Here is a 26,650-nt window from a genome sequence, read left to right on the forward strand (position 1 = left end):
TTTTCACTTGGTAATAAATAGTAGTTATGTATGTTTTAATTATAGAAACAATGTGATTTTAACCATAAGTTACAACACAGCTATACTGGAGATGGGAAGATGTGAGAGAGAAAATAACCATCTATCATAGCAGGAAGTCAACAGATTTTGTCTAAAATTGTTGAATCAAGAAATAGCAGAGTATGCTCATTTATTTTAGGAATCTAACAGTAAATGCCAAAACTGCCAAGAGAGTCTACAGAAGGGTAGAAGCATGCTGTGTGGAAAGAGTTAGAGGGATTGTTTTTGTCATAAATCTTTTAACTATTTTACCTTTAAAGCTATGTGCATAAAAGTCTCAAAGATAAAAATGAATTTTAATTTTGGATTGGAAGTATTGATATCAAAGGAAAAGCAGTATCTAAAACAATGTGGTAGAATACAGTTCCACCCCTCCTTTATGGAGAGCTTCTCTAGAATTATCATTTAAAACACACAAAAATTTTATTTTTGAAAATTGAGAAAATTAAAACTCCTAGTTGGAGGTACCTTGATGTCAGCAGAACAGCTGAGAGCTTGGAACTACCAGCCCAGGCTGCAGTCCAGATGGTGGTACCAGACAGTGTACACAGTCTCATCACAGCCAGAGGACAGAGCAAATGGCTCTCCAGGCCAATCCTAACTGTCCCTGTGTCCCCGTCAGGGTGGATGCCCGACTCTAGCATGTGCAGATCCGTGAAGGGGTAAGACAGGGACACACGTCAGCTATGTCTGAGGTAACAGCTGGTGGCCAGATGTGTGAAGAGACAGGCAGTGAGCCTGTGGATCAAGGGCAAGGGAGGGGAATAGGGTATCCTCTGCAAAGAGAAAGCTCTTTAGCGAGACCCCAAGAATCGGCAGGAGAGCCGAGACTGAAGGGGGGAGACAGATGAGGCCCCATAGCCATCTGAGCAAATCAGGCTCAGGCTCAGCAGAGCAGGCGCGTAGGCTCAACGTGCAGTGGGCAGCATGGCAGCCTGCCCTGCTCCCAGCAGGTCGGCCCCACGGGCAGTGCCACTGGTCAGGCCTGCGGTGCTGTAAGGTCACGGCCGACCAGCCTGATGGTGGCTGGTGACGATGGCTGTGACCCGGGAGCTCCCGCCTCTCCTAGTCCAGCCAGGACCATGCTCCGGACTCACTTCTTCCTTCGCTTCTCTTTCTTATTTTGGTGAGGCATCAGATTAAAGAGTGAGGCAGCTGAGCTCTAGTTTGTGAGGCAAGAGAATGTGATAGGGTCCACAACAAAGCAACAGCATCAGACACACACCAAACACACATGCACACATGCAAGTAGGATGCTCAGCAGTCAGGTAGGCTCTCTGCCTGTGATCAGCTTAGTGGTGCATTCAAGGAAGAAGGCCATGACCTTGGGTTCAAGGTGAAGGTTCTGGCAAACCTATGCATCAGTGCCTTAGGCAAAAAGCAGGAAGCTCTTTAAAGGAGCCCAAGCCACAGGGCTCATGCCTGCTGACTGAAGCACCAAGTGTGCTTATGTGCTGCAGACAGACCAACTGAGGGTGGGAAGTAGGGCCAGAGCTCGAAAAGCCAAGAGTAGGAGGAGTTCCAGGGCAGGAGAGTAAGGATCCTCTCAGCAGAGGGAGCAGTGAACTCTGACCTTACGAAGCAGAGATGACTGCTGACCACCCCAGCGTCAAATCTGCCCTGACACCCCAGAGGCTCAGGAGAAGAAAACAAAGAGTATTTGAGAAGCTCAAAGAGATGCTGGGAAACGACTTCGAGCACTAAAAACTTCAAGCACTAAAGACAAAGGGCCAGTGATGGCACACGGCTGGCAGCAGCAGGAAGGGCGGCCTACTGGTCACAGTGCTGACACCTGGGCCCAGGGCATCCGCAGAAGATCATGGGCAGGCACTCCAGTCTTACTCCCAATAAAATCCCCTTCAGATCAGCCCTCCACACTGGACCTGCTGGTGAGACCCTCCTGCTAAGGATACAGCAGTCCCAGAACACATGACTGCGTGCTGAGAACCGCTTGCAGGAAAAGCCGAACTGCCCTCGGAGACGAGATGACAAACCTGAACACAAATCTCGCCACAAAACGAGCTGGTGCATCAGGACGAGGATGAAACCAGTTCGGTCTTTCTCTACAGGGCGGGGCCCCGCACAGAGGTGCATCCCGCAGACCCCTCCCAGCACGCAGGCCGCACACGCCGCTGGGAGCCCAGTGGGCGCCACATCCTCCCGGTTCAGGAATCCTGTAGTTACCGCCGCTAAGCACAGGGGACGCTGCAGGCCTCGTTAGCTCAGTGCGCGTTCCGCATTTTCAATTATCCACTCAATAGCGGCCCAGCCCTAGAGCAACACAGAGAGAAGCCAGTGCGCTGTCAGAGGTCGTCCTGCTGTCTTACCGAAGGGCAGACTGAGCTACGCGGGTCAGGTGAACGCAAAGGAGACACCAGGCCCAGAAACAAGGCAGGCAGCACACATAATTTGAGCCCCAGCCAGAGCTCCACGGAGCCCCACCCCATCCCTGCCGTCACCTCCTGAGGCCTCTCAAACCCCTTCATGAGCGGCCCCTAACCTCCACTCCTGAACCTCGGGTGTGGGGTAACCCACCTCTCCACCTCCATCTCCCCCACCATCAGCGGGTAGCTAGCTGCCCCGGGGCGCCCCTGACCTGGTCTGGGGTGCTGTGGGATGGTAACGACCACTGAAGAAGCCGGGATTCTCCACAGGCCTCCAGCACAGCAGCCCCTAAACACAGGAAATGAGAGGCCTGCATTTAGCCTCACCGAGTCTCCCCTGACTTTTCCCATAAAGGGCTAAGGGACTCTGTCCTTGCTGAGAGTTGCCTTCCTCGTAGAATATTCTTCTCCACAAACACTCAGGCCTGCCCTAAGCCAGACCATGGACATACAAAGTGAGTTGTGTGTCTATCCTCTGGGCTCACACTGTGGATGTGATAAGTGCTGCTCTGGGTCAGAAGCGGGGGATACTATCCTGAGCTAAGCTACTCTCAACCTTCCTCAAATGTGGATTTTTCTAGAAACACGGCAGACTGGTCCTGTATCGTGACTGGACTAATGCGCCTAAATGCAAGCATAAACAGCTCTCAGCCAAACCCTGACCTGAGTGCACTAGGAAGGGAAGGCTGAGGTGCCGTGCCATTGGTCGCAGACAGAAACCAAGGGGGAAGGGAGAGCGGGGGATGGCAGAGAGGGGACTGTATGCCCTGGCACCCATCCTTCCCAGGGTCCCTCCACAAGGCTCACTCCCAAATCCTGCCAGAGGTACTCAAAATGCCAGTTAAATACAAAACTGCTAAAAATCGTGAGTGTCCTGCATGCCTAAGCCCACACTTGTCCTGGATGTGTGGGGTCTGTCTTGTTAAGAGCCCAGGTAGCTCAGCTGCTGCTGGAAGTGGTGGCTTGCCTCGCTGGCCTCTGTTACACGCAGGCCTGGGGCCCTCCCCATTGCATAGGCTCAGTAGGATGCCCGCTCCTTTGGCCACCCCCCCAACAGTGAGAGGTGGTACCTTCTTTGCATTGGACGATATCGTGTTGGCCATTAAACTCTCCAGATAGCTGCCCAGGCTGACTCCCTTCACGGTGATGACAGCTTCCTGAGTGAGCACGGTCCTGCAGGAGAGCGCGCTGGAGATGAGAGGCTGAGCAGTCTGGAGGGGGAGCCACTACCCCGCCCTGCCCCGCCCCGCCCTGGAGTTCAGTCCACTTACTTTCCTGGGTCCTCCGGGTGGGATGTGTACACCAGCCTCTCACTCACCGACACCAAATTTGTGAGTGTGATCTTAAAAAAGGATACAATGGCTGCAGGTTCTACTTCTCTTGCATTTCTTCCCAAACTGCCCACAGTCTCACAACTCCACACCTGCACTTACTGGAGCCAGAGCAGAAGGAACACCGAGGCCCACACATCCTGGCCGCTGTTCTGGTGATACCACCCTCTCTCCACACCCCACACAAACTTGAGCCTAGCTCATGAGCAGTCACCACTGTATATGCAATGTTTTTATGCAAGATGCTGTTTAATAAACCTTATTTTCTTTCCTTAATCCTCAACCACACTGTGAGGTCTGTTCTTTCTTTTTTAAATGAGGAGCATGAGACTCAAAGGCTGATCACTAACACTCACAGCCACACAGCAACTTGGTGATCACCTGTCCTCCCCAAAGCCATCCCTTTGACCCTCCTCCTCTTCCTCCTGAGCCAGAACTAGCCCCCTCTACTGACAACTCGACTTTCCGCAGAGAGGAAGTGGAATTTTCTAAGTAGAGAACAATATATAAACCGTCAGGAAAGGCCAGTGTGCAAACACCCGCCCAGCTCACTCTGCCTCTGTGGAAGGGCTGCCTGGCCTGAGGGAAGGAGCCGCTGACTAAGGTCCAAAGGGTCAACTGGGAGCTTGCACCTGCAGTGACCCCACCCACAGGGTAAGGGGATGGCATAACCATGCTCCAGCCCACCCAATTCCCCCAATATGCTCTCTAAATCTGCATCAGGCCAATATCAATGGTTCCTGATTGTGAGACAGGAGAGAGGAAGGCGGGAGGAAGTGGCTGTTTCAGTGGCTGCTAAGAGACACATGTGCTGCTGCGGGCAAGGCAGCAGCTGAGAGGGGGCCGGGGGCAACAGGGAGGCAGGAGTCTGTCCCCAGGTTACAAAGGCGTGTTCACATCATTATGTGTGTTCTTCAATATGTTTTTACACTGGAATAAAAAGACAAGATATTGCTAAAGCAAACTCAGTCTTTCTATTAAAAGATCACAGACCAAAGGTGGGCTGGAAACACAATTAAATGAAGACATTATGCACCATTGTGGCTACTGCTTACATTGGTGGAGCAGAGCTCCATTTTCTTTTCCACTGGATCCACGATAGAATGTTCTCTGATGTATGTCAAAGTCCTACTGGTCCCCAAAATCTGAAAAAGAAAGTGAAACCAGCATGGTGACGTTGTCATGCCCTCAAACACTGCATGTCACTTCAGATCAGCTACTAATTTCTTCAATCAGTCTGCAGCAGCACCTCCAGCTCCTCCAGCAGCTGTTGTCCAGCAGGTGGGACAGACAGACACATGAATTAGGGATGGAGGGACCGGCACTGAGATGGAGGAGAAAGTGGGGTAGGACCTGGGACACTGAAGTCAGGGTCTGGCTGGTAAGTCAGCTGAGGACCAACCTTGCCCCCTGCACAGCCTCCCCACCCCAACCATCGCTGTACAGAGCCAGCTCTGGGGCTCAGGCCACACCTGACAGGGCAATGGAGCTGCAATGGGGCCTTCAGAGGTGGGAAGCAGGGGCTGTGGGGGTTTGGGTTTCCTGTGGGGGGTGTCACTGCCATAGGTGGATCAGGGGACATGCTGAACACTCAAGTGAACAATTAATTCACAGAGAACAAACTATATCTCAGCCTTCCCAGAAAGCCCAAATGGGAAGGCTGACGCTCCCTACATATGGGTGCCAGCCAGGTGTAGACAGGCTGTGTTGGTGTAGCTGGGCTCCCAAGGCGCTCACCGCTCTCACGAGGCTGGGCAGCCCCCACTCGGTGCTAAGGAGGCGGTGGCTGTGAAGCCGGCCCCGGCCATCCACACTGCGCTCCAGCACGTCGACACCCACAACACAGGGGTTCATGGGATTCGGGTACTTCCTCATGGCCGCCTTGATGACCGTGTCCCACGGGTGGCTGGAAGAGACACAACCACCAGCACTGAGTAGCAGTGTGTTCAAAGTCAGGTCAACCTGATCCTTGAGCTTGTTCCAGATCCTGGATCCCTGATCCTCCCAGCGACCAGGGGGTAGGCAGGGAGGGGTACAGAGCAGACTCAGGCTGGGCCAGCCCTGCTTAACTGAGGATCCCTCCTTCGCCAGTCCCCCATAGCCTAAGGAGGCAGGATACTTTGGTATGCGGCTTCTGGACAGCGACACAATGTTCCCATCCCCTTCCTGTCACTACCACTGACCTCCACACCCACACACTAACTATGCTGCTCCACAGGCTGCAAGGCCAGGGCCCATTTCTGCCTCTGCCCACACAGCCGCAGTGACTGTAGGGGCCCTTTGCTGACCGCCCACCTGCCTCCACACTGCAGCCTCGTGCCACAAGCCAGGACAGCACACCTGCCTAGCTATGAGGTCCAGAGCAACTGCTTTGCTCCAACTTCTAAGCAGTATGTGACCTGAAATGGCTATATATTTTTTTCTGATTATTAAAGTGTCTATATTTTGAAAAATAATGAATAAGATGAGGAAAACAAAAATCCACAATTCCACTACCTGGAGACAAATCTGTGCATGTGTCCCCATGCCGCCCCCAAGGCTTGTCCTGCAGACGCCACCCCTCCCTCTGGTCTTGAGCCCTGGAGAGGGGTGGACATCAGCATCCCTGTTGGTTTCCTGCCATCAGAGCCTGCACAGCTGCCCCTGCTCCCAGGGCTTCAGGCCCGCTGAGGCCAAATGCCATAGGGCCACAAAGGGCGCAGAGTCAGGTCCTCAGGGAGGACCTTCCCCAGGCCTTGCTGTCCTGACCGTTCCTCCAGGAGGCACCAGGCAAGCATTCAGCCCCAGAGGCAGGTGTCTCCGCAACACATCCTTCCCCAGATGACAGTCCAGACTCAAGACCTGGAGACATGCATCCATGTGCAAACATGCACACACTTAGAAATTAAACTGGGGTCATGCTCCATGCATGCACAAATCACCTGCTTTTTATATGGAACAGATGATAAGCACTTTCCTGCATCACGAGGCTATTTTCAGAAATACAGGACTGTAACTAGTGGCACAAAAAGTCACCCTGTGGTATAGCCAGTCCCCTCTGGCAGATTATTTTGATTACATCCAACCTTTACTGTAAAATGAAGGCAGTAGTGAACATGTGTGCACACCAGCCTTTCAACATGTCTATCTGTCCTTAGGATAAATTTATAGAGTGGAATTACTAAATTAAACATCAAAGATCATGAACATATTGAAGAATGTTCCATATTTGATGTCCTTTTTAAATATAACTTCATCATGGTCACTGACCATGAAATTTACTTTGTCAAATTCACTGACCATGAATTTACTTTATCCTCATAAAAGGCTCAGTTCAGTTCAGTCACTCAGTTGTGTTGACTCTTTGCGACCCCATTGACTGCAGCACGCCAGGCCTCCCTGTTCATCACCAACTCCCGGAGTTTACTCAAACTCGTGTCCATTGAGTTGGTGATGCCATCCAACCACCTCATCCTCTTTCGTCCCCTTCTCTTCTCACCTTCAATCTTTTCCAGCATCAGCGTCTTTTCAAATGAGTCAGCTCTTCCCATCACGTGGCCAAAGTATTGGAGTTTCAGCTTCAACATCAGTCCTTCCAATGAATATTCAGGACTGATCTCCTTTAGGATGGACTGGTTGGATCTCCTTGCAGTCCAAGGGACTCCCAAGAGTCTTCTCCAACACCACAGTTCAAAAGCATCAATTCTTTGGCGTGCAGTGTTCTTTATAGTTCAACTCTCACATCCATACATGACTACTGGGAAAACCATAACCTTGACTATGCCAAACCTTTGTTGGCAAAGTAACATCTCTGCTTTTTAATATGCTGTCTAGGGTGGTCATAACTTTTCTTCCAAGGAGAAAGCATCTTTTAATTTTATGGCTGCATCATCTGCAGTGATTTTGGAGCCCAAGGAAATAAAGTCTGCCACTGTTTCCACTGTTTCTCCATCTATTTGTCAGGAAGTGATGGGACCAGATGCCATGATCTTTGTTTTCTGAATGTTGAGCTTTAAGCCAACTTTTTCACTCTCCTCTTTCACTTTCATCAAGAGGCTGTTTAGTTCTTCACTTTCTGCCATAAGGGTGGTGTCATCTGCATGTCTGAGGTTATTGATATTTCTCCCGGCAATCTTGATTCCAGCTTGTGCTTCATACAGCACAGCATTTCTCATGATGTACTCTGCATAGAAGTTAAATAAGCAGGGTGACAATACACAGCTTTGACTTACTCCTTTTCCTATTTGGAACCAGTCTGTTGTTCCATGTCCAGTTCTAACTGTTGCTTCCTGACCTGCATACAGATTTCTCAAGAGGCAGGTCAGGTGGTTTGGTATTCCCATCTCTTTCAGAATTTTCCACAGTTTATTGTGATCCACACAGTCAAAGGCTTTGCCACAGTCAATAAAGCAGAAATAGATGTTTTTCTAGAACTCTCTTGCTTTTTCGATGATCCAGCGGATGTTGGCAATTTGATCTCTGGTTCTTCTGCTTTTTCTAAACCAGCTTGAACATCTGAAAGTTCACGGTTCACGTATTGTTAAAGCCTGGCTTGGAGAATTTTGAGCATTACTTTACTAGCATGTGAGATGAGTGCAATTGTGCAGTAGTTTGAGCATTCTTTGGCATAAAAGGCTCATCCCAGGTCAAAAAGTTAGCAAGAGGATGCAGATGAAGAGTCGGGCCTCCCAGCCCCTACTCCACAATCTTTCAGTCACACAATGGCCTCTGCACTGTCAGGTCCAGACACCCTGCTCTTTAACAATGAAATGTTTTTTCAAGTTGTGGAATTGTGTCATTGTGCTAAACACATCCACCAGATCCAACATAAGGGGATGAAGGAGCAGAGACAACTGGTCCTGATCACTCAGCAGAGTACAGGAAGACTTTCTCCTTAGGAAACCACCATCAGGGCCACAGTGCACCACACTTTGGGGAAGAAGGGAGCACCCACAGACTCATGAGAACAGAAGGGGGAGCTTTCACAGTGAGTGAAGCTGTATGTGCATTTTGTAAGTCAAGCTCCCAGAGAGTCCCATAAAAATCATTATGCAGAATAGGCTATGCCTCCTAAAATTACTTGAAACTATCTAAAAGTTGTCAAATATTTGTAATCAAGCACATCTCACACAAAGTTTCTTTTATATAGAAACCCTGCATCTTTCTAACAGATGATTTCAACTAAGCACAATGTGTTTAAAATATTCATAAAAATAATTCCAGACGTCAATAGAATGACACAGGAAAAGACTAAACATAGTATTTTTTCTTTAATTACAAGGTTTAAGTACACAAGTTAGTATCACACACTTCTTGATTAAAGAAAATAGCTCAGGGACTTGCCTTATGGTCCAGTGGTTAAGAATCTGCCTGCCCAAATGCAGGGGATAAGTTGGATCCCAGGTCCAGGAAGATCCCACATGCCACAGAGCAACTAAGCCCATGAGCAGCAACTACTGAGTCTGCGTACCTATAGACTATGCTCCACAACCAGAGAAGCTACCACAATGAGAAGCCTGCACATCACAACAAAGGGCAGCCCCTGCTTACCACAACTAGAGAAAGCCTGAGCGCAGAAATGAAGACTCAGCACAGCCAAAAATAAATAAATTTAAAAAAAGAAAAGAAAATAGCCCAATACTCATTTGATTGGCTAAAGCTGAGGAGTCTAAAATGTCAAGTGTCGGGAGAAGGTGAGAGCAGGAAGCCAGGCCTACGGGTGAATATGTGAACCGGCCCCACCCCTGGGAGACTCTGGTTGATGAAATTCATTCTTGGGATAAAGGTCCCCAGCTGAGGCTCAGAGTGATACAGAGGCCTGGGAGCTGCCCCAGGGAGGCCTCTATGCCTGCATTTCAAGAATGCGTCAGCAGCAGCACTGAGGGCTGGGGGCAGATGGCTGGGCTAGCAGAGGGGGCAATTCTGGGTGCCACATCAGGGTACTAGAAAGGAAGAACAAGGCAACTCTATGCTCAGATAGAGTGTAGGAAAGAGGAAGTGGGGTGAGGTCTGAGGTCTTGCCTACAGCAACCCATGGTAAGGGGCAGTGGGCTAAGCAAACATCAGTCATGAGACTCCCACAGCCCAGGAGAGGGTGCTGGTGCTCATTATTCCAGCCTCCAAACATCCATAATGACTCAAAAAAAAAAAAAAAGATGTAGGAAAAGTCCTTGGAGCCCAAGCAACCCTGGGTCAGCCAGCGGTTCTTGAAGTGAGGACAACAAAGCTGGCTCCCAGGCCCCTCTGGGAGCCTGGCTGCTGCTGAGAGGGCCTGCCCTCCTAGCTGCAGGACACCAGCCGAGGTTGCAGGAGCCCCAGTGAGGCCACAACTGTTGGCCTCTCCCCAGGAGTGACAGCCAGGCCAGGCTGTGTGGCACTCACTGCTGAGTGGCGCATTCAGAAAGTCCACCAGCACCAAGGTCTGTCCCTGATAGTAAAAGGCCTCATTTCCCACACCAGGACCCCTGGCTCTGGGCAAGGGCACAAGAAGGACTGGGAGGCCTCACTGTGGTTGGAAGCGTGGGTGGCTGCAGGATGGGGAGGGGGGGTGCTGGGTAGAGAGGGGAGTCCAGTGGTCCAGTCCAGTGCTTCCCGGCTATCACTTCTCCTCTAAACCACTGAACACAAACTGTAGTCACTCAGACATGGGTGTTGGACAGGAGTCTGCTTAAAGATCAATGAAGTGATCCTGTTACTTAGAGGAAAATACCTGACAGCATTTGCTGCCAAAGATAGAGTTTGAGCTTCACAGAGACAACTGGAATTTTAGAAAGCCGGCATCACTACCCGATGCTTGTCCCACGTTGTACCTGGTAACCACACAGCCTAGTGACTACTGCAACATGTTACAATTCACAGGGAGGAGTCATTCAAAGTACCAGACAGACCAATTACTCTGGTCAGTCGTGGTGTCAGGTTTCCTGCTGCAATTAATCTGAGAAACTATGGTTTGTTTTGCTATAGTAGCAAAGACCAGCCATGACTATTTTTAAAGATTTCTGAAATACTGCTACCTTTCCCACGTAGGTTTTACTCACATACAGTGTGTGAGGCTGGGTTTTAATCATTTACTTGAGCCAAAACAACAGAGTGCAAGACTGAACACAGAAGCTGATGGAAGCATCAAGTCAGCATCTATGCTGCCTGACATTATCGAAATTAGCGAAAAATAAACAGTGCCACTCTTACTACTTTGAAAAGTTTTGGAAGCTACAGGTTTTTTAAATTAAAAAATGTTATGTTAATGTCGTGTTTATTATGGTTAATTTTAATAAATATTTTAAAACTTATCAGTCTTAATTTCTAATGTGGTAAATATTAGTAGATTTAACCCACACCAGTATTTTCTAAGAGTGTAAAGAGGTCCTGATGCTAAAGAGTTTGAGGACTTCTGGCCTAAGTAAGCCCTTGATTACATGAATCACAAATAGATACAGAAGTGGTCACCACAGCATGATTTTTAATAAGGGAGAAATTATGTCCCTTCGATAAGAGAAAGGATAAATGGTGTATGTATATACATATACACACAGATCTCAAACAGATACACACACATCACAGAAGCACACTGTTGAGAAGAAAAGGAAACTGAAAAGCACTGTCCAAGATGGTGCCAGTCATTTCTATTTTAAAACAATGAACAACAGTACATTCTGTTTAAGGGTGAAAACAGAAACATCAAGTGGATCTTCAGGAGGCTGCCCAGCAGGTTCATAACTGAGACTGCATGTGGGAGCGAGAAGGGAACACCGCTGGGGTGGGGACAGCGGACACTGGACTGCAGCTCCTGCCTGCATAGCCTCATTTCTCTTATTTAAAAAGGATGGGGGGCCTTTCCCTGCTCCCAGCCAGAGAGCAAGCCCGCTTTAGGGCAGCCTCTCCTCCAAACCCTACTTCCCTGAGATGACACTGCCTACTAGATGGCCATCATTAAAAGTCCTGGGATCGGCTAGAACCCACGTAGCATACATCCTTGACTCTGTTAGAAATCTACTCATACTGGTTGTGCCAGTAAAGATTTTGTTTTGGTCCATCTGAAATTTCAGGTGTGAGGATGGGATTTATAAACCTGTAATTATAAGCCTGTTAATTTTTAAGTACCCCCTTCTGTATGTTTTTATTTCAGTCCTGTGTTTTCCACTACTATTTAAACTACTTTAAACCAAAGAGCTCTCCACTACTTCGGGTTTACACTGCCCTCAGCTCTGTCTGATCTCCATTCCTAGGGTTTCTTCAGTGCATGAATACTGGAGGAAAACTTGATAAAATCAAAATTTCTTGCACCTCAGCAAAGGAAACCATAAACGAAAAGACAACCTACAGAACATGAGAAAATTTTGCAAATGATGCAACTGGTTAATTTTCAAAATATACCAACAGCTCAATACAGAAAAGGGGGGAGGGGCAGAAGACCTAAGTAGACATTTTACCTCCAAAGAAGACATAGAGAGGGCAGCAACTATACTCCAAAAAAATTATTTTTAAAAAACTTTAAAAAGAAGACATACAAATAGCCAGTAAGCACATGAAACAATGTTCAACATTGCTAATTATTAGAGAAATGCAAATCAAAACAACAATAAGGTACCACTTCACAATGGTCAGAATGGCCATCATTAAAAGTCTACAAATAACAAATGCTGAAGAGGGTATGAAGAAAACAGAACCCTCCTACACTGTTGGTGGAAATGTAAAGTGATCAGCCACTATGGAGAACAGTATGAAGGTTTCTCAAAAGCTACCATATGATCCTGCAATCCCACTCCTGGGCATATATCTGGAGAAAACTATAATTCTAACAGATACATGCACCCCAATGTTCACAGCAGCCCTATTTTACAATAGCCAAGATATGGAAGTAACCTAAATGTCCATCTACAGAGAAACAAATGAAGAATATACATGATATAATACTATTTAGCCATAAAAAAGGATGAAGTACTGTCATTTGCAGCAACATGGATGAACCTAGGGATTATTATATCAAGTGAAGTAAGTCAGGCCAAGACAAATACCATAGGATATTGTCTATATGTGTAATCTGGGGGAAAAAATGATACAAGCTTACTTACAAAAAGAAACACACTCACAGACATAGAAAACAAATTTATGATTACCAAGGGGGAGGATGGGATTAAATTAGAAGTCTGGGATTAAAATATACACACTAGTATATATAAAATAAATAACAAGGACCTGTGTAAGCATGGGGAACTATACTCAGTATCTTGTAATAACCTATAAAGGAAAAGAATTTAAAACAGAACACACACACACACACACACTCTGCAGTCCAGGGGTTAAGATTCTGCACTTTCATTTCAGGGAGCACAGATTCAATCCCTGGTCAGAGAACTAAGATCCCTAATGTGGCCACAAAAAACAAAACCCCAAAACTAATACAGCATTGTAAATCAACTGTATTTCAACTTAAAAAATTTTAAGTCTTTGTGCCTGATTATTTTTGGCCTTTCAAGAGTAAATTTTAATATTTCCAACCAAATATTCAACAAACATATAAAAAGAGAACAAGTGTAGAAAGAAAAAGAAAAGTATGTAATTCTCAAAGGAAAAAAATCAGGCATTTAAAGGGACTAAGCAAGGGGAAAGTCTACAGTAAGCTCAGCTAGAAAGCCAGGCTTCCAACCCTGTACCATCCTGCAGGTGCGGTGCCACCAGCCACACAGCATCTCATGACCCACCCTGGCAGCCATGTGGCCTCCTCTCAGCTGTCTTTCACATTTGTCAATTTTCATCAAGGCACTTGGCTTTTAAGTTCACAAATCAGTGACAGGAGAGACATGCCTTCCACAGCAGCTCGTGTATTGATGGGAATTCCTCTGGCGGACAGTCGCCCTCATTTCAAAAGGCACCTGGTCCCTATGATATTCCTCAGTCCCTCAATGAGTAACAACTATGTGCCAGGGACACAAAACCAATGAGGTGAGGACATAAGCAGGAATGCAGGCTGCCACAACATTGAAGCTAAATAAAAGCAGCCAGACACAAAAGACCATGTGGTATATGACTGCATTTATGAGAAACGTCCAGAAAAGGCAAATTCATAAAAACACAAGCAGATACTAATCTGCCTGAGAAGGAGACTGGAATGTGACTGCAGATGGGCATGAGGGGTCTTTGTAGGATGAGGAAATGCTCTGGACTACAGAGATGCTGTACAACTATGTAAATTTACTACAAGTCTCTGATTTATTTGTATGATTTGAACTGTATGATTTAAATGGGTGAATATTATCACGTAACTTTTCAGAGCTGACAAATCACTTCTGTTTATCAGCCAACATCTCCTGAACTTGTAGGGCAGTTCTGGCCTGAGTTGCACAGCTTGGGCATCCACCATTCCCAGGGACTTAACTTGTACCCCCTGCATCCAGATGGTGCTGGCATGCCCCATCCTTGGGAGAACTGAGAAAATCTCTGGAGTCAGTCTGGGAATGGAATCCAGTTGAGAAAGGCTACATGCTGTACAAAAATCAACACTAAAATTGAATCCCATCAAGTCTAAAGATTTCATTAAAATAATTTCAGAGGTTTTAAACCCAACGATAAATTTTAATTAAATTTTACATGAAAAGGACAAAGTACTTTTTTAAATTACAAAATGGAAATGCTATTCTAAATGGGATTAGAAAATTTAAAAATCTGTTACTTTAAAAAAATATGAAAGAATGAGCTCAGAGTGTCACAGATGAAGTAGACAAGAGACGATACCGCCTAGGTTAGGAGAACACTTGTAAGCAGCTGGAGGCTTTCCATGCCCACCTGCGTTCGCCGCCACAGAACCCCACGTGCCCAGGCTAGCGCCCTCTGGACCCGGTGGTCAGCCGCAGAGCGGGTCCTGACCCCGCCCCGAGTGATGTCCCCGCGCGAGGTGAGACCAGGCCTGCGGAGCAGAGGATGCCTTCCCCTCACCCCGGGCCCTGGAGTGCATCACTGCCCGCCCCACGGCCCAAAGAGTAACAGAGCCCGCCCTCCTCGAGGCCGCAGGTCAGGCCCAGGCGGGTCTGGACCCACTGAGGCCTCAGCCCGCTCACCCGAACACATGCTCTGAGCTCCAGACCCTCATCGCACCGCAGAGTGCGGCCAGGGATGCTCCAGACCTAGGGATGCTCCGCTCCGTTTGGGGGCGGAGCGAGAGCACGCGGAGGGCGGGGCGCGGGACTCAGCGCTGAGCCCACACATCACGTGAGCGGCGGTCCCAGGGCTCAGCCGAGGGGCGCGGACCGCAGCCTTGTGGGCGGTGGGCGCGGAGCGCCACCTTCCGGAAGTGGGCAGGGTTCATTCCTATAGGTCAGATGGCCCAGATTCTGCGAAAGCCCCTTCCAGCCAGGCAGGTTCCACCACAGTGGGAAAGGATGCGTAACTGTGTCCTGCCAGCCCAACAAGCCTCTCCACCGAGTGGAGGAGGAAGGAAGCAGAAGGTGTAGAAAGGCCTTAAATCAGAACGTGAGACTCCTCGCAGCCCCTCCGCCTCAGGATTTGAAGACTCCAAGAAATCCAACCCTTTACGTAGCCACATTGCTGAGACCCTCTCGACCCGCTCTCAAGTATGAGGACTGACAGCACTACTTGTCAGAGCTCATCGTAAGTTCACCCAGCCACTGGAGTGGCTCCTTGGATTCGCTACTTGTCTTCACCCAAAGGAGAGATACATTTCTCATTCCCATAGGAGGTGGGGTTGCAACTGGAAGCCTGGTGCTCTCTGGAACTTAGGCTGACATTTCAAAAGGATGACTCCTTTGTCATCCAGATCCCTGAGAAGAAAACATTCCTAGGTTGTTCAACTAGCTAAAGGCCTATTTGGCCTTTAAAAATGTTTATATACATCTCAAAAAGACAACCTATAAGGATTCTAGAGTAAATGCTCTAAGAAAAGGGTAAGGAAAGATTCCTTTTGCACTGGGAAAAAATTATTTTTTTTATTTTTAGATTTTTATTTACCCCCCACTACCAACAAATACAGTTCAAGTGCAAAGAAGCAAGATGCTAGTGTAAGAACAGGGTGACCCTCTGCTGAATGTACTGGGCACAAGGGAGCACCCAGTGCAACACACACATGGAGTGGGTGCCCAGGGCCTACCTCTGTGACTAGTCAGTGAAGTTGGGAGAGCAGGGAAGCAGCCAGAAGACCTGGGCTAGGAGATCCCGGCCCACCATCTCCACACTCCACACACTCCACCTTCACCACCTGCAGCTGGATGGATGCTCAGGGCGATCTTCCCACGGCAGCGCTGCTCCCTGTTTCACTGGTGAGCAGACTGGGGTTCATGGAGGTGGAAAACCACATCCAATGATCACAAGCTGAGGACTGAGCTGAGATGACACCAGGTTTGCAGGAGTCCCCCAGAGCCGTGCACAGTGACTGGCTGCTGTGGCCAGGCCAGCTGTGAAGCCTGCACTAGGCTCTGAGCTCAGGGCTGTCATTTGGCTTTAAAAAGCATCATCTTAAAAAATAAATAAAATAAAAAATAAAAAGCATCATCTTTTAAAATCAGCATTTCCCACAAATACATATTGAACATGAGGCTAAAGAAATCAGGCTGGATGGTGACACAAGACATTGTAGTGAGAATCTGTGGGGAAACTGAGACCCTAACCATGAACATGACTTTTAGCAAACTCTGGGAGATAGAGAAAGGCAGGGAAGCCTGGCATGCTGCAAAGAGGGGTTGCAAAGAGTCAGACACAACTGAGCGACTAAACAACAAAAAACCAGGAAACATCTGGGCAGAGATACTACTTAGTGGTGGAGGTGGGACCTGAGGGCGTGAGTCCATAGAGGGTGACCTCCTGGCTCACTGTACCTGCACCTGCCTCGCTTTCAAAGCCACCTCACACACAGCTGTCAGGTCCCAGCACCTCAGTGGCTCCTTCACTACTTACACATACTCCCCTCCAAGACTTACCACAATGTGTTAAGACCACGGGAACTAGGTTACCATCATCCTTGGCAATTCCCAAGACAGAAACCCAATAGGTGCATAATAAATCATTGACTGTTGCACAACAGATGAAAGTCACGGCCCTGCTTCAAGTCCTATACCACTACCTCCATTTTTGGTCAAACACCACCCTTTCTCTTGTCTGTTCCACCAAGTCTGGTCCAGGAGCAGCAGCAGCTGTATCACCTGGGAGCCTGTTAGGAATAGAGACCCCTGGCCCCACCACAGCCCCACCATGCAGCATCTTGGCAGTTTTACCCCACTGGAACAGGCTCCCGAAACCTCTCATCAGTCATCACTGTGCTTCCAGTGTGACAAGCGCTGCTCTGTCACTCTCCCCACGGGCCTCTGTGCTGCGAGAGAACTACTGGTCTCTCTCTCCCGGAACCCTGCTCCCTCTGCATCCTCTGTTCTGGTCCTTCCCATCTCCCCTGCACACACCTTTTGGCCCTCTGTTCTTCTCCCTTTGCACCTGCTCCCCAAGTGACTCACTGAGTATCCTGGTTTCCACTGACTTCTCGCCTGTCTCTCCATCTCACTCCTACCCATCTAGGTCCTACCTCAAACATATCATGGTCATACATCTCCCACCCTAAGCAGATTCCTCGTCTAGGAGTCAATGGCCAGGACCCTGGCATCACCCAGGTGCACCAAGTTAGAGTATTCCCCGACCCTACATCCAGCCAGTTGTGAGTCCTTAGGGATTCACCTCTTTCAGATTGTTTTAATCTATTCCACCTTCCACATCCTTTAAGAGCCAATTTGATTTAACAGTTGCAGCTGAAGGCATGCATTTGAAGAGGAACAAACCTGGGTTCCAGTCCTGGCTCCCCTTTTGCAAATTGCTAACCTCCTGAACATTAGTGTCACCATTCTTGACATGGGAGCACTACTACTACTACTAAAAAAAAATAAAGTCCTTTTGGCCTAGTGGGAATTAATGAGGACAGAGTACATGCCTGTGGTTAAAACTGCTGTGACCATCCCTGCTGACCTGGCTCAATCCTAGATGGCCCCTCAGAATGCTGCAGGGTGACAATATACAGCCTTGACATACTCCTTTTCCTATTTGGAACCAATCTGTTGTTCCATGTCCAGTTCTAACTATTGCTTCCTGACCTGCATACAGGTTTCTCAAAAGGCAGGTCAGGTGGTTTGGTATTCCCATCTCTTTAAGAATTTTCCACAGTTTATGGTGATCCACACAGTCGAAGGCTTTGGCATAGTCAATAAAGCAGAAATAGATGTTTTTCTGGAATTCTCTTGCTTTTTTGATAATCTAGCAGATGTTGGCAATTTGATCTCTGGTTCCTCTGCCTTTTCTAAACCCAGCTTGAACATCTGGAAGTTCTCAGTTCACATATTGCTGAAGCCTAGCTTGGAGAATTTTGAGCATTACTTTACTAGCGTGTGAGATGAGTGCAATTGTGTGGTAGTTTGAGCATTCTTTGGCATTGCTTTTCTTTGGTATTGGAATGAAAACTGATCTTTTCCAGTCCTGTGGCCACTGCTGAATTTTCCAAATTTGCTGGCATATTGAGTGCAGCACTTTCACAGCATCATCTTTTAAGATTTGAAACAGCTCGACTGTAATTTCATTACGTCCACTAGCTTTGTTCGTAGTGATGCTTCCTAAGGCCCACTTGACTTCGCATTCCTTGATGTCTGGCTCTAGGTGAGTGATCACATCATCGTGATTAACTGGGTCATGAAGATCTTTTTTGTACAGTTCTTCTGTGTATTCTTGCCACCTCTTCTTAATATCTTCTGCTTCTGTCAGGTCCATTTCTGTTCTTTATTGAGCCCATCTTTGCATTAAAAACTGTCAATTGCATTTAAAACTGGATCATCCACAGCCTAACAATACAGTGGATGGATAAATCATGGATATACTCACATATTGGGACATTATGCGGAAAGGCGAATTAGGGAAGCACAGCTAAATGCATCAACATGGATAACTCACAACACAAAGTTAGGCGAACAAAACAAGTAACAAAGATCACTCAATATATAAACTTTTATATAAAGTTCAAAAATAGTCAAAATAAGCTATATTGTTTATGTACACATGCATAGGTAGGTAAACCTAAAGATGTACTAGCATGATTATAAAATTCAGGATAGTGGTTACTCCTTGATGGGAGAGAAGAGGATGGCATCTGCAGAGAAGAACACAGACAGCTTCAAAGGTCTTGGCATCATTCTGCTATATTTCTTCACCCGGGTGGAGGTTCCACAGGGGGTTGCTTTACGTTTTCTCTTAAAGTATAAAAGAGGCAGATATAAAGTAAAATCCCCAAAGTCGGTATTTTATAGTTCAGAAAGCTCAGGGGTTTATCCTCTGGCAAACTGAAAGTATTCACAAACACTTGACGTTATATGTAGGGCTGGCAGATTTAGCAAATAAAAATAAGAGACTATAGCAAATAGCTATAGGAAAGCTGGCTGGTGGCTCAGCGGTAAAGAAGCTACCTGCTGATGCAGAAGTGCAGGAGACACAGGTTTGATCCCTGGGTCAGGAAGATCCCCTGGAGGATGAAATGGCAACCCACTCCAGTATTCTTGCCTGGAGAATCCCATGGACAGAGGAGCCTGGTGGGCTACAGTCCATGGGGTCGCAAAAAGTTGGACACAGCTGAATAACTGAGCATTCAGTATACATAGTAAATAACAATTAGGAAGCTCAAGGTGAATTTCTAGCTGTTGTTTAATTGTTAAGTGGTGTTTGACTCTTTTGTGACCCAATGGACTGTACCCCACCATGCTCTTCTGTCCAGGGGATTTCCCAGGCAAGAATACTGGAGTGGGTTGCCATTTTCATCTCCAGGCACCAAACCCTCATCCCCTGCATTGGCAGGCAGATTCTTTACCACTGAGCCGCCTGGAAAGCCCTGAATTTCTAGTAAACATCGACTAATTTTTTAGGATGAGTATATCCCCATGTAATATTTGATCCCATGCAGTATTTGACACAATCATGTTTAAAGGGAGAAGGCAATGGCAACCCACTCCAGTACTCTTGCCTGGAAAATCCTATGGACGGAGGAGCCTAGTAGGCTGCAGTCCATGGGGTCGCTAGCAGTCGGACACAACTGAGTGACTTTATTTTCACTTTTCACTTTCATGCATTGGGGAAGGAAATGGCAACCCACTCCAGTGTTCTTGCCTGGAGAATCCCAGGGACGGGGTAGCCTGGTGGGCTGCCATCTATGGGGTTGCACAGAGTTGGACATGGCTGAAGCGACTTAGCAGCAGCAGCAGTATGTTTAAAAATAATTCATTGTTTATCTGAAATTCACATATTATTAAGCATCCTATACTTAATCTGGCAACACTAATTATGTGGTGGCAACACTAATTACATGGCAAGTTACACAGTCAGAAGCAGTTCTTAGTGGCTCACTGAATGTACCCAGAGGAGGATCAAAGAAAAGGAAAGAGGAGGGGAAAAAGTTTTAAAATAAATTAGCCTGATTCTAAACCCCTATGTGGAAAACAGAGTGATGGATTTGCTGAGTTTAACCATTATTTCAATAGTTCAGAAATAATGAATTGACATAAGTTATTGAATGATTCCTACCAATGAAAAGCAATACCAGCAGCTATTTAAAAGAGCCATCAGTATTTCTGCTAAAAATTGCATATCTCTCACTGCATCATCATCTCTTTTGATGATTTTGGTTAAAGATATCATGGAAGATAACCTTGTTGATGCTCATTCTGTGACTAAAGTTTTTCTAATTCATAGACTATGACTAGTAAGAGTGTGAAATTGCAAGGGATGTTGTTTTGTTTTTATTCTACAAATTTTCTCTGACAGCTCATCATGTACCAGGAACTCATCTGACACCCAAAGGACAGGATAATGAATGACACAGACAGTGTTTTCCTGCAAAACTCAGAGTCTAGGCCCTAAAGGACTATAAGTTGATGATAGATAGACAGACAGACAGAGAGATGGATGGATAGATAGATAATTATGTGCACTAGGGAAAACACTATCTAGCAATAGTAGATATCTGCTGTTTGCTGGCCAGCATTGCTCTTTCTTTTGGGAAATCACCAAACCCAATTCCATGTATTCAAATTGACCCCAAGCCCATGACCACATGCTTTCAAATTGTAGTGCTGGAGAAGACTCTTAAGAGTCCCTTGGGCTGCAAGATCAAACCAGTCAATCCTAAAAGAAATCACCCTTGAATTGGCAGGACACATGCTGAAGCTGAAGCTCCAATACTTTTGGTCACCTGATGCAAGGAGCCTGGGCAGGAGAAGTAGGGCACAATAGAGGATGAGATGGTTAGATAGCATCACTGACTGAATTCCAGGAGACCGTGGAGGACAGAGAGCTTGGTGTGCTGCAGTCCAGGGGGTACAAAGAATTAGACATGACTTAGTGACTAAAAAACAACAAGTATGACCACAATTGATGAGGACTGATTCAAGGGTAGGAAAATAACCTAATCAGAACGAATGGACCCCTAAAAGACATTAGCAGAGGCTTCTCAGTAAACTAAGATCATGGCATCTGGTTCCATCACTTCATGGCAAATAGATGGGGAAACAGTGGAAATAGTGGCTGACTTTATTTTTCTGGGCTCCAAAATCACTGCAGATGGTGATTGCAGCCATGAAATTCATGAAATTAAAAGATGCTTACTCCTTGGAAGGAAAGTTATGACCAACCTAGACAGCATGTTAAAAAGCAGAGACATTACTTTGCCAACAAAGGTCCATCTAGTCAAGGTCATGGTTTTTCCAGTAGTCGTGTATGGATGTGAGAGCTGGACTATACAGAAAGCTGAGCACCGAAGAATTAATGCTTTTGAACTGTGGTGTTGGAGAAGACTCTTGAGAGTCCCTTGGACTGCAAGGGATCCAACCAGTCCATCCTAAAGGAGATCAGTCCTGGGTGTTCATTGGAAGAACTGATGTTGACGCTGGAACTCCAATACTTTGGCCACCTGATGCGAAGAGCTGACTCATCTGAAAAGACCCTGATGCTGGGAGGGATTGGGGGCAGGAGGAGAAGGGGACGACAGAGGATGAGATGGTTGGATGGCATCACCGACCTGATGGACATGGATTTGGGTGGACTCTGGGAGTTGGTGATTGACAGGGAGGCCTGGCGTGCTGCAGTTCATGGGGTTGCAAAGAGTTGGACACGACTGAGTGACTGAACTGAACTAACCTTAAGGCTCCCACTGGATTAAAGAAAAGTACAAGCTTCTGATCTTGCCACTTACAGATATTGCATGATATATGTTTTGCTTAAACTCCAATTAACCAAGTTTTGGGTAATTTGGGTTCTCATAACTAAAGACATCATTGTAATTAGAGTGAGTTTGGCTCGTGTTATTGCTTCTGGTCCAAAAGTAAACATAAGTTCTAACTGAACAGGATTTTTTTTTAGTTGAAAGTCTTTCAGTTCCTATTAAATGCCCTTCCTCGAATTTTATAGTACAAAAACACAATTCTCTAGATGCTTAGAAATGGTTGCTTAGTTCTCTGTGGAAGCTTCTGGCTTTTAAGGAATAAACAGTTTGATTTGAGCTAAAGGAGAGAGTAGGCACAGAAACACAGCTGAGACATCAATTCAAAGAGCATGAGTAAATGAACAGAAGAGAAATCACATTTGCTGGAATTCTCACAGTAAATAAATGAGGTGACAGGAGAGGGTTGCTTAAAGTGGGCCAAAGAGAACCAGTAGCCAAGCACTTTGCTTTCAATTTATCAAGTATTGAATCTGTAAATCTGAATCTAGTTTCTGTTTACCAGGTCCCTAAATAAGGTTTGCCTACACTGTGCCAACAATCACCTTCCAGCCTTCTGAAATTGCTTCATTAGCATTTGTGAGAAAAGCCTAAGCAGTAGCAATAGAGAATGTTAATCTAATCCAGACTATTGGCCTGTGCTCAAGAGTGGTGGGTGGTTAATTCTTCCTGTGTGACCATCAGAGTTATTTCTCCGTATCAGCCAGCTCTCAGTCATGGAAAGCATAAACAGTGCCTCTTGGCCTGCCCTTTGGTCCCTGGAAAGAAGGAATTTATGGCTGAGTCTTTCACACTCATAATAAGAAAATCCCTAAACTCTTAGGGGTCTCATTTTCCCTTCAATCAAGTGACTTCTTCATGTTGGGTAGGACGAAGGAAAATAATGCAGGGACTCAGTATCTACAACTTGAGGGGCCACAGAAAAGCTTTAACTGGACCTCAATTTATCTCTTTGAAGAAAATTCAGATACAATGGGGTCCTTGGTTTCTATTATAAATTGGATTATTGCTGAGAAATATCCATTTTTTTTCTCTGACCTCTGTGGAAAGGGTACATTTGCCTCCCCACTGGATGCTGGCCTTGGCTGTGTAACTTATTTTGATGGGATCTTAGAAAATAGGAGTTGAGTTGAAGCTTGGGATATGGCCTTAAGTTTGGATTGTCTTCTTGTGTCTCTGCCTCTCTCCGTGAAAAATGTCCTGGCTGGTCTTTCATCCAAGGGGCTTGCAAGAGGTTTCATGGACCTGACCTGAACTGAACCCAGTTCCTGGAATAGAGTTCAAACTAAATCAGCAAAAAGCTATCCAACCCACAAAGGCAAAGTCCATGAATGCTGGTATATAAGCCACAGCTACTCTGATATTCTTCAGCATGTTTTAGCGACCGGTTTAACTGGATTGTATTTCAGCCCTGAAGCAAAGGAGAGAGATCTCTTTCCCTCTCCAAGTATTTGTCTACGTGGCTGACACAGTGTTGAGAGATTTGAATTGTTCTTGGTGGTGCTAGTGGTAAAGAACCTTCCTCCTAAGGCATGAGACGTAACAGATTCGGATTTGATCCCTGGGTCAGGAAGATCCCCTGCAGGAGGGCACGGCAACCCACTCCAGTATTCTTGCCTGGAGAATCCCATGAACAGAGGAGCCTGCACGGGCTGCAGTCCACAATGTCGCAAAGAGTCAGACACAACTGAAGCGACTTAGCACACATGCACACAAGAGTTAAAAGGAAAATTATTTATGTTGCTGAGGTGTTGACAGAACAGGCAGGTAAGATGTGAGGGCATGTTTGGAAAGGACTTTGTGGTGGGGTTGAAAACTCGAGTCTGCAGTGAGATTCTGAGATGGCTGGGCCCTGGCAGTGCTCATTCCTTCCTGGGGTGAGCGTATGCGTAACGTGGATGCTGGATTATGCTTAGCAGCCTGATGTGTCTAAATGTCTATAACTATCTCTTTTTTTAAAAATTTTTTATTTTTTTTTCATTTATTTTTATTAGTTGGAGGCTAATTACTTTACAATATTGTAGTGGGTTTTGTCATACATTGACATGAATCAGCCATGGATTTACATGTATTCCCCATCCTGTTCCCCCCTCCCACCTCCCTCTCTATCCGATCTCTCTGGTTCTTCCCAGTGCACCAGGCCCGAGCACTTGTCTCATGCATCCAGCCTGGGCTGGTGATCTGTTTCACCCTAGATAATATACATGTTTCGATGCTGTTCTCTCGAAACATCCCACCCTCTACTATTAATACATTTCAAGCACAGAGATGGAGTTTTGGGATTCAGAGAAGAATAAATGAGTACACTACAAACTGAGGAACAGAAACAAATAGCTTAATGACATAACATGGGGAAGCTGTAGTAAAGGGTGAGGATAAGCATCCATATTATTTAAGTATAGAAGAAAATTAAATAATTACGATACTAAGAAAAACATCTATCTCTGTCCCACTGAATATGCTTAAGTCTTTGTGTGGATCATAACAAACTGGAAAACTCTTAAAAAGATGGGATTACCAGACCATCTTACCTGCCTGCTGAGAAACCTATATGCAGGTCAAGAAGCAACAGTTAGAAGCTTTCACATGGAACAAGTGACTGATTCAAAATTGAGAAGGGCATATGACAAGGCTGTCTATTGTTACCCCGTTTATTTAACTTATATGCAGAGCACATCATGTGAAATGCTGGCTGGATGAGTTATCAGCTGAAATCAGGATTGTGGGGAGAAATATCAACAACCTCAGAAATTCAGATGATACCACTTTAATGACAGAAAGTGAAGAGGAACTAAAGAACCTCTTGATGAGGGTGCAAGAGAAGAGTGAAAAAACCAGTTTAAAACTCAATATTAAAAAAAAAAAAACTAAGATCATGGCATCCAGTTCCATCATTTCATGCCAAATAGAAGGGGAAAAGGCGGAAGCAGTGACAGATTTCTTCTTCTTGGCTCTAAAATCACTGCGCATGGTGACTGCAGCCATGAAATTAGAAGACACTATTTGCAGGAAAGCCATGACAAACTTAGACAGCATATTAGAAAGCAAAGGTGTCACTTTGCCGACAAAGGTCTGTATAGTCAAGGCTACGGTCTTTCCAGTAGTCATGTATGGATGTGAGCCTTGGACCATAAGGAAGGCAGAACGCTGAAGAATTGATGCTTCCGAACTGTGGTGCTGGAGAAGACTCTTGAGAGTCCCTTGGATGGCAAGGATGTCAAACCAGTCAGTCCTAAAGGAGATCAACTCTGAATGTTCATTGGAAGGACTGATGCTGTGGCTGGAGCTCCGACATTTTGGTCATCTGATGTGAACTGCTGACTCGATGGAAAAGACCCTGATGCTGGGAAACAATTTGGGTCAAGATTGACAAGCCTGGGATGTTTGGTGAGTATAAATAACTGTGGGGGAGAGGGGATGATGCCTGAGGATGCTACAGAGTCTCCAAATTGTAATTCTGAACAGCACTCCTCATGGGTTCACATGCCTGGACTGCACTGGCAAAGTTTAAATGGTAAACTTAAGAATCAGAGTCTATGAAAAGATAAGCCACAAACTGTGAGAAAATATTTTCAAATCACATATTGAATAAACGACTCATACCCAAAAATACATAAAGAACTTTCAACGTACTACAATAAGAAAACAAACAATTCAGCTTTTTAAAACATTGGCAAAAAATTTGAACAGGCATCTCACCAAAGATATATGAATTTCAAATAAACGAAAAGATGTTCTGCATCATTAGTCATTAGGGAAATGCAAAGCAGAACCATAATAATATATCACTTCACAACTACTAGAGTGACTAAATTGGTTTTTTGTCTTTTCTTTGTAATTGAAGTGTAGTTGATTTACAATGCTGTGTTAGTTTCAGGTGTAAAGGAAAGTGATTCAGTTATACATATACATGTATATATAAATCCATTCTTCTTCATATTCTTTTCCACTATCAGTTATTACAAAATACTGAGTGTAGTTCCCTGTGCAATACAGTAGGCCCTTGTTATTTATCTATTTTATATACAGTAGTGTGTATATGTTAATCTCAAACTCCTAATTTATCTTTCCCCCCTTTCCCTTTGGTAACCATAAATTTATTTTGCTTGTGGATCTATTTCTGTTTTGTAAATAATTTCATTTGTATCTTTTTTTTAGATTCTACATATAAGCAATATCATATGATATTTGTCTTTGTCTGACTTAGTATGATAATCTCTAGGTTCATCCATGTTACAACAAATGACATTATTTCATTCTTTTTATGGTTGAGTGATATTCAATTGTGTATATGTACCACATCTTCTTTCTCCATTCATCTATCAATGAATGTTTAGGTGGTTTCCATGTCTTGGCTATTGTACATAGTGCTGCTATGAACACTGGGGTACATGTATCTTTTCAAATTATAGTTTTCTCCAGATATATGCCCAGGAGTGGCATGGCTAAAAGTTAAAAGACCAATCATACCAAGTGTTGGGTAAGATATAAAGCAATTAGAACTCTCATACACTGCTGGTAGGAATGTTCAAATGGTGCAACTCCTTTGCAAAATAAATTCAGCAACTTCTCAAAAAGCTAAATATGCACTGGCCTAACAATGCAGCATTCCACTCCTAGGTATATCCTTGAGATGAAAGAAAGCATATGTCCACACA

General features: G+C 45.7%; 1 protein-coding gene across 3 annotated transcripts; it reads right to left on the minus strand.

The window, feature by feature from the left end:
* Positions 1 to 2,067: 2,067 nt before the first annotated feature.
* Positions 2,068 to 14,923, minus strand: PRELID3A (PRELI domain containing 3A). Of its 3 annotated transcripts, XM_043443658.1 has the most exons (7): positions 14,809 to 14,923; positions 5,513 to 5,681; positions 4,831 to 4,920; positions 3,716 to 3,786; positions 3,515 to 3,632; positions 2,657 to 2,733; positions 2,068 to 2,331 (listed from the first exon to the last, which is right to left on the minus strand). In XM_043443658.1, the coding sequence occupies exons 1-7, from the start codon at positions 14,838 to 14,840 to the stop codon at positions 2,307 to 2,309; spliced, it is 582 nt and encodes a 193-aa protein (XP_043299593.1). In that variant the 5' UTR covers positions 14,841 to 14,923; the 3' UTR covers positions 2,068 to 2,306. The 3 variants fall into 3 exon arrangements, with proteins under 3 accessions (XP_043299593.1, XP_043299594.1, XP_043299595.1); XM_043443659.1 differs by lacking the exon at positions 2,657 to 2,733; XM_043443660.1 differs by lacking the exon at positions 2,657 to 2,733 and having other exon boundaries at positions 3,515 to 3,617; positions 14,809 to 14,922.
* Positions 14,924 to 26,650: the final 11,727 nt, after the last annotated feature.

The sequence above is a fragment of the Cervus canadensis genome, chromosome 23, assembly GCF_019320065.1.
Source record: "Cervus canadensis isolate Bull #8, Minnesota chromosome 23, ASM1932006v1, whole genome shotgun sequence".
In the NCBI taxonomy this organism is placed as follows: domain Eukaryota; kingdom Metazoa; phylum Chordata; class Mammalia; order Artiodactyla; family Cervidae; genus Cervus; species Cervus canadensis.

Coding starts and splice junctions, on each gene's coding strand:
- PRELID3A (XM_043443658.1), bottom strand. CDS start 14,840: ATGAGGGTCTGGAGCTCAGAGCATGTGTTCGG. Junction 5,682..14,808: donor AGCTCAGAGCATGTGTTCGG/GTGAGCGGGCTG, acceptor TGTCTCTTCCAG/CCACCCGTGGGACACGGTCA. Junction 2,734..3,514: donor TATCGTCCAATGCAAAGAAG/GTACCACCTCTC, acceptor TCCTGTGTTTAG/GGGCTGCTGTGCTGGAGGCC.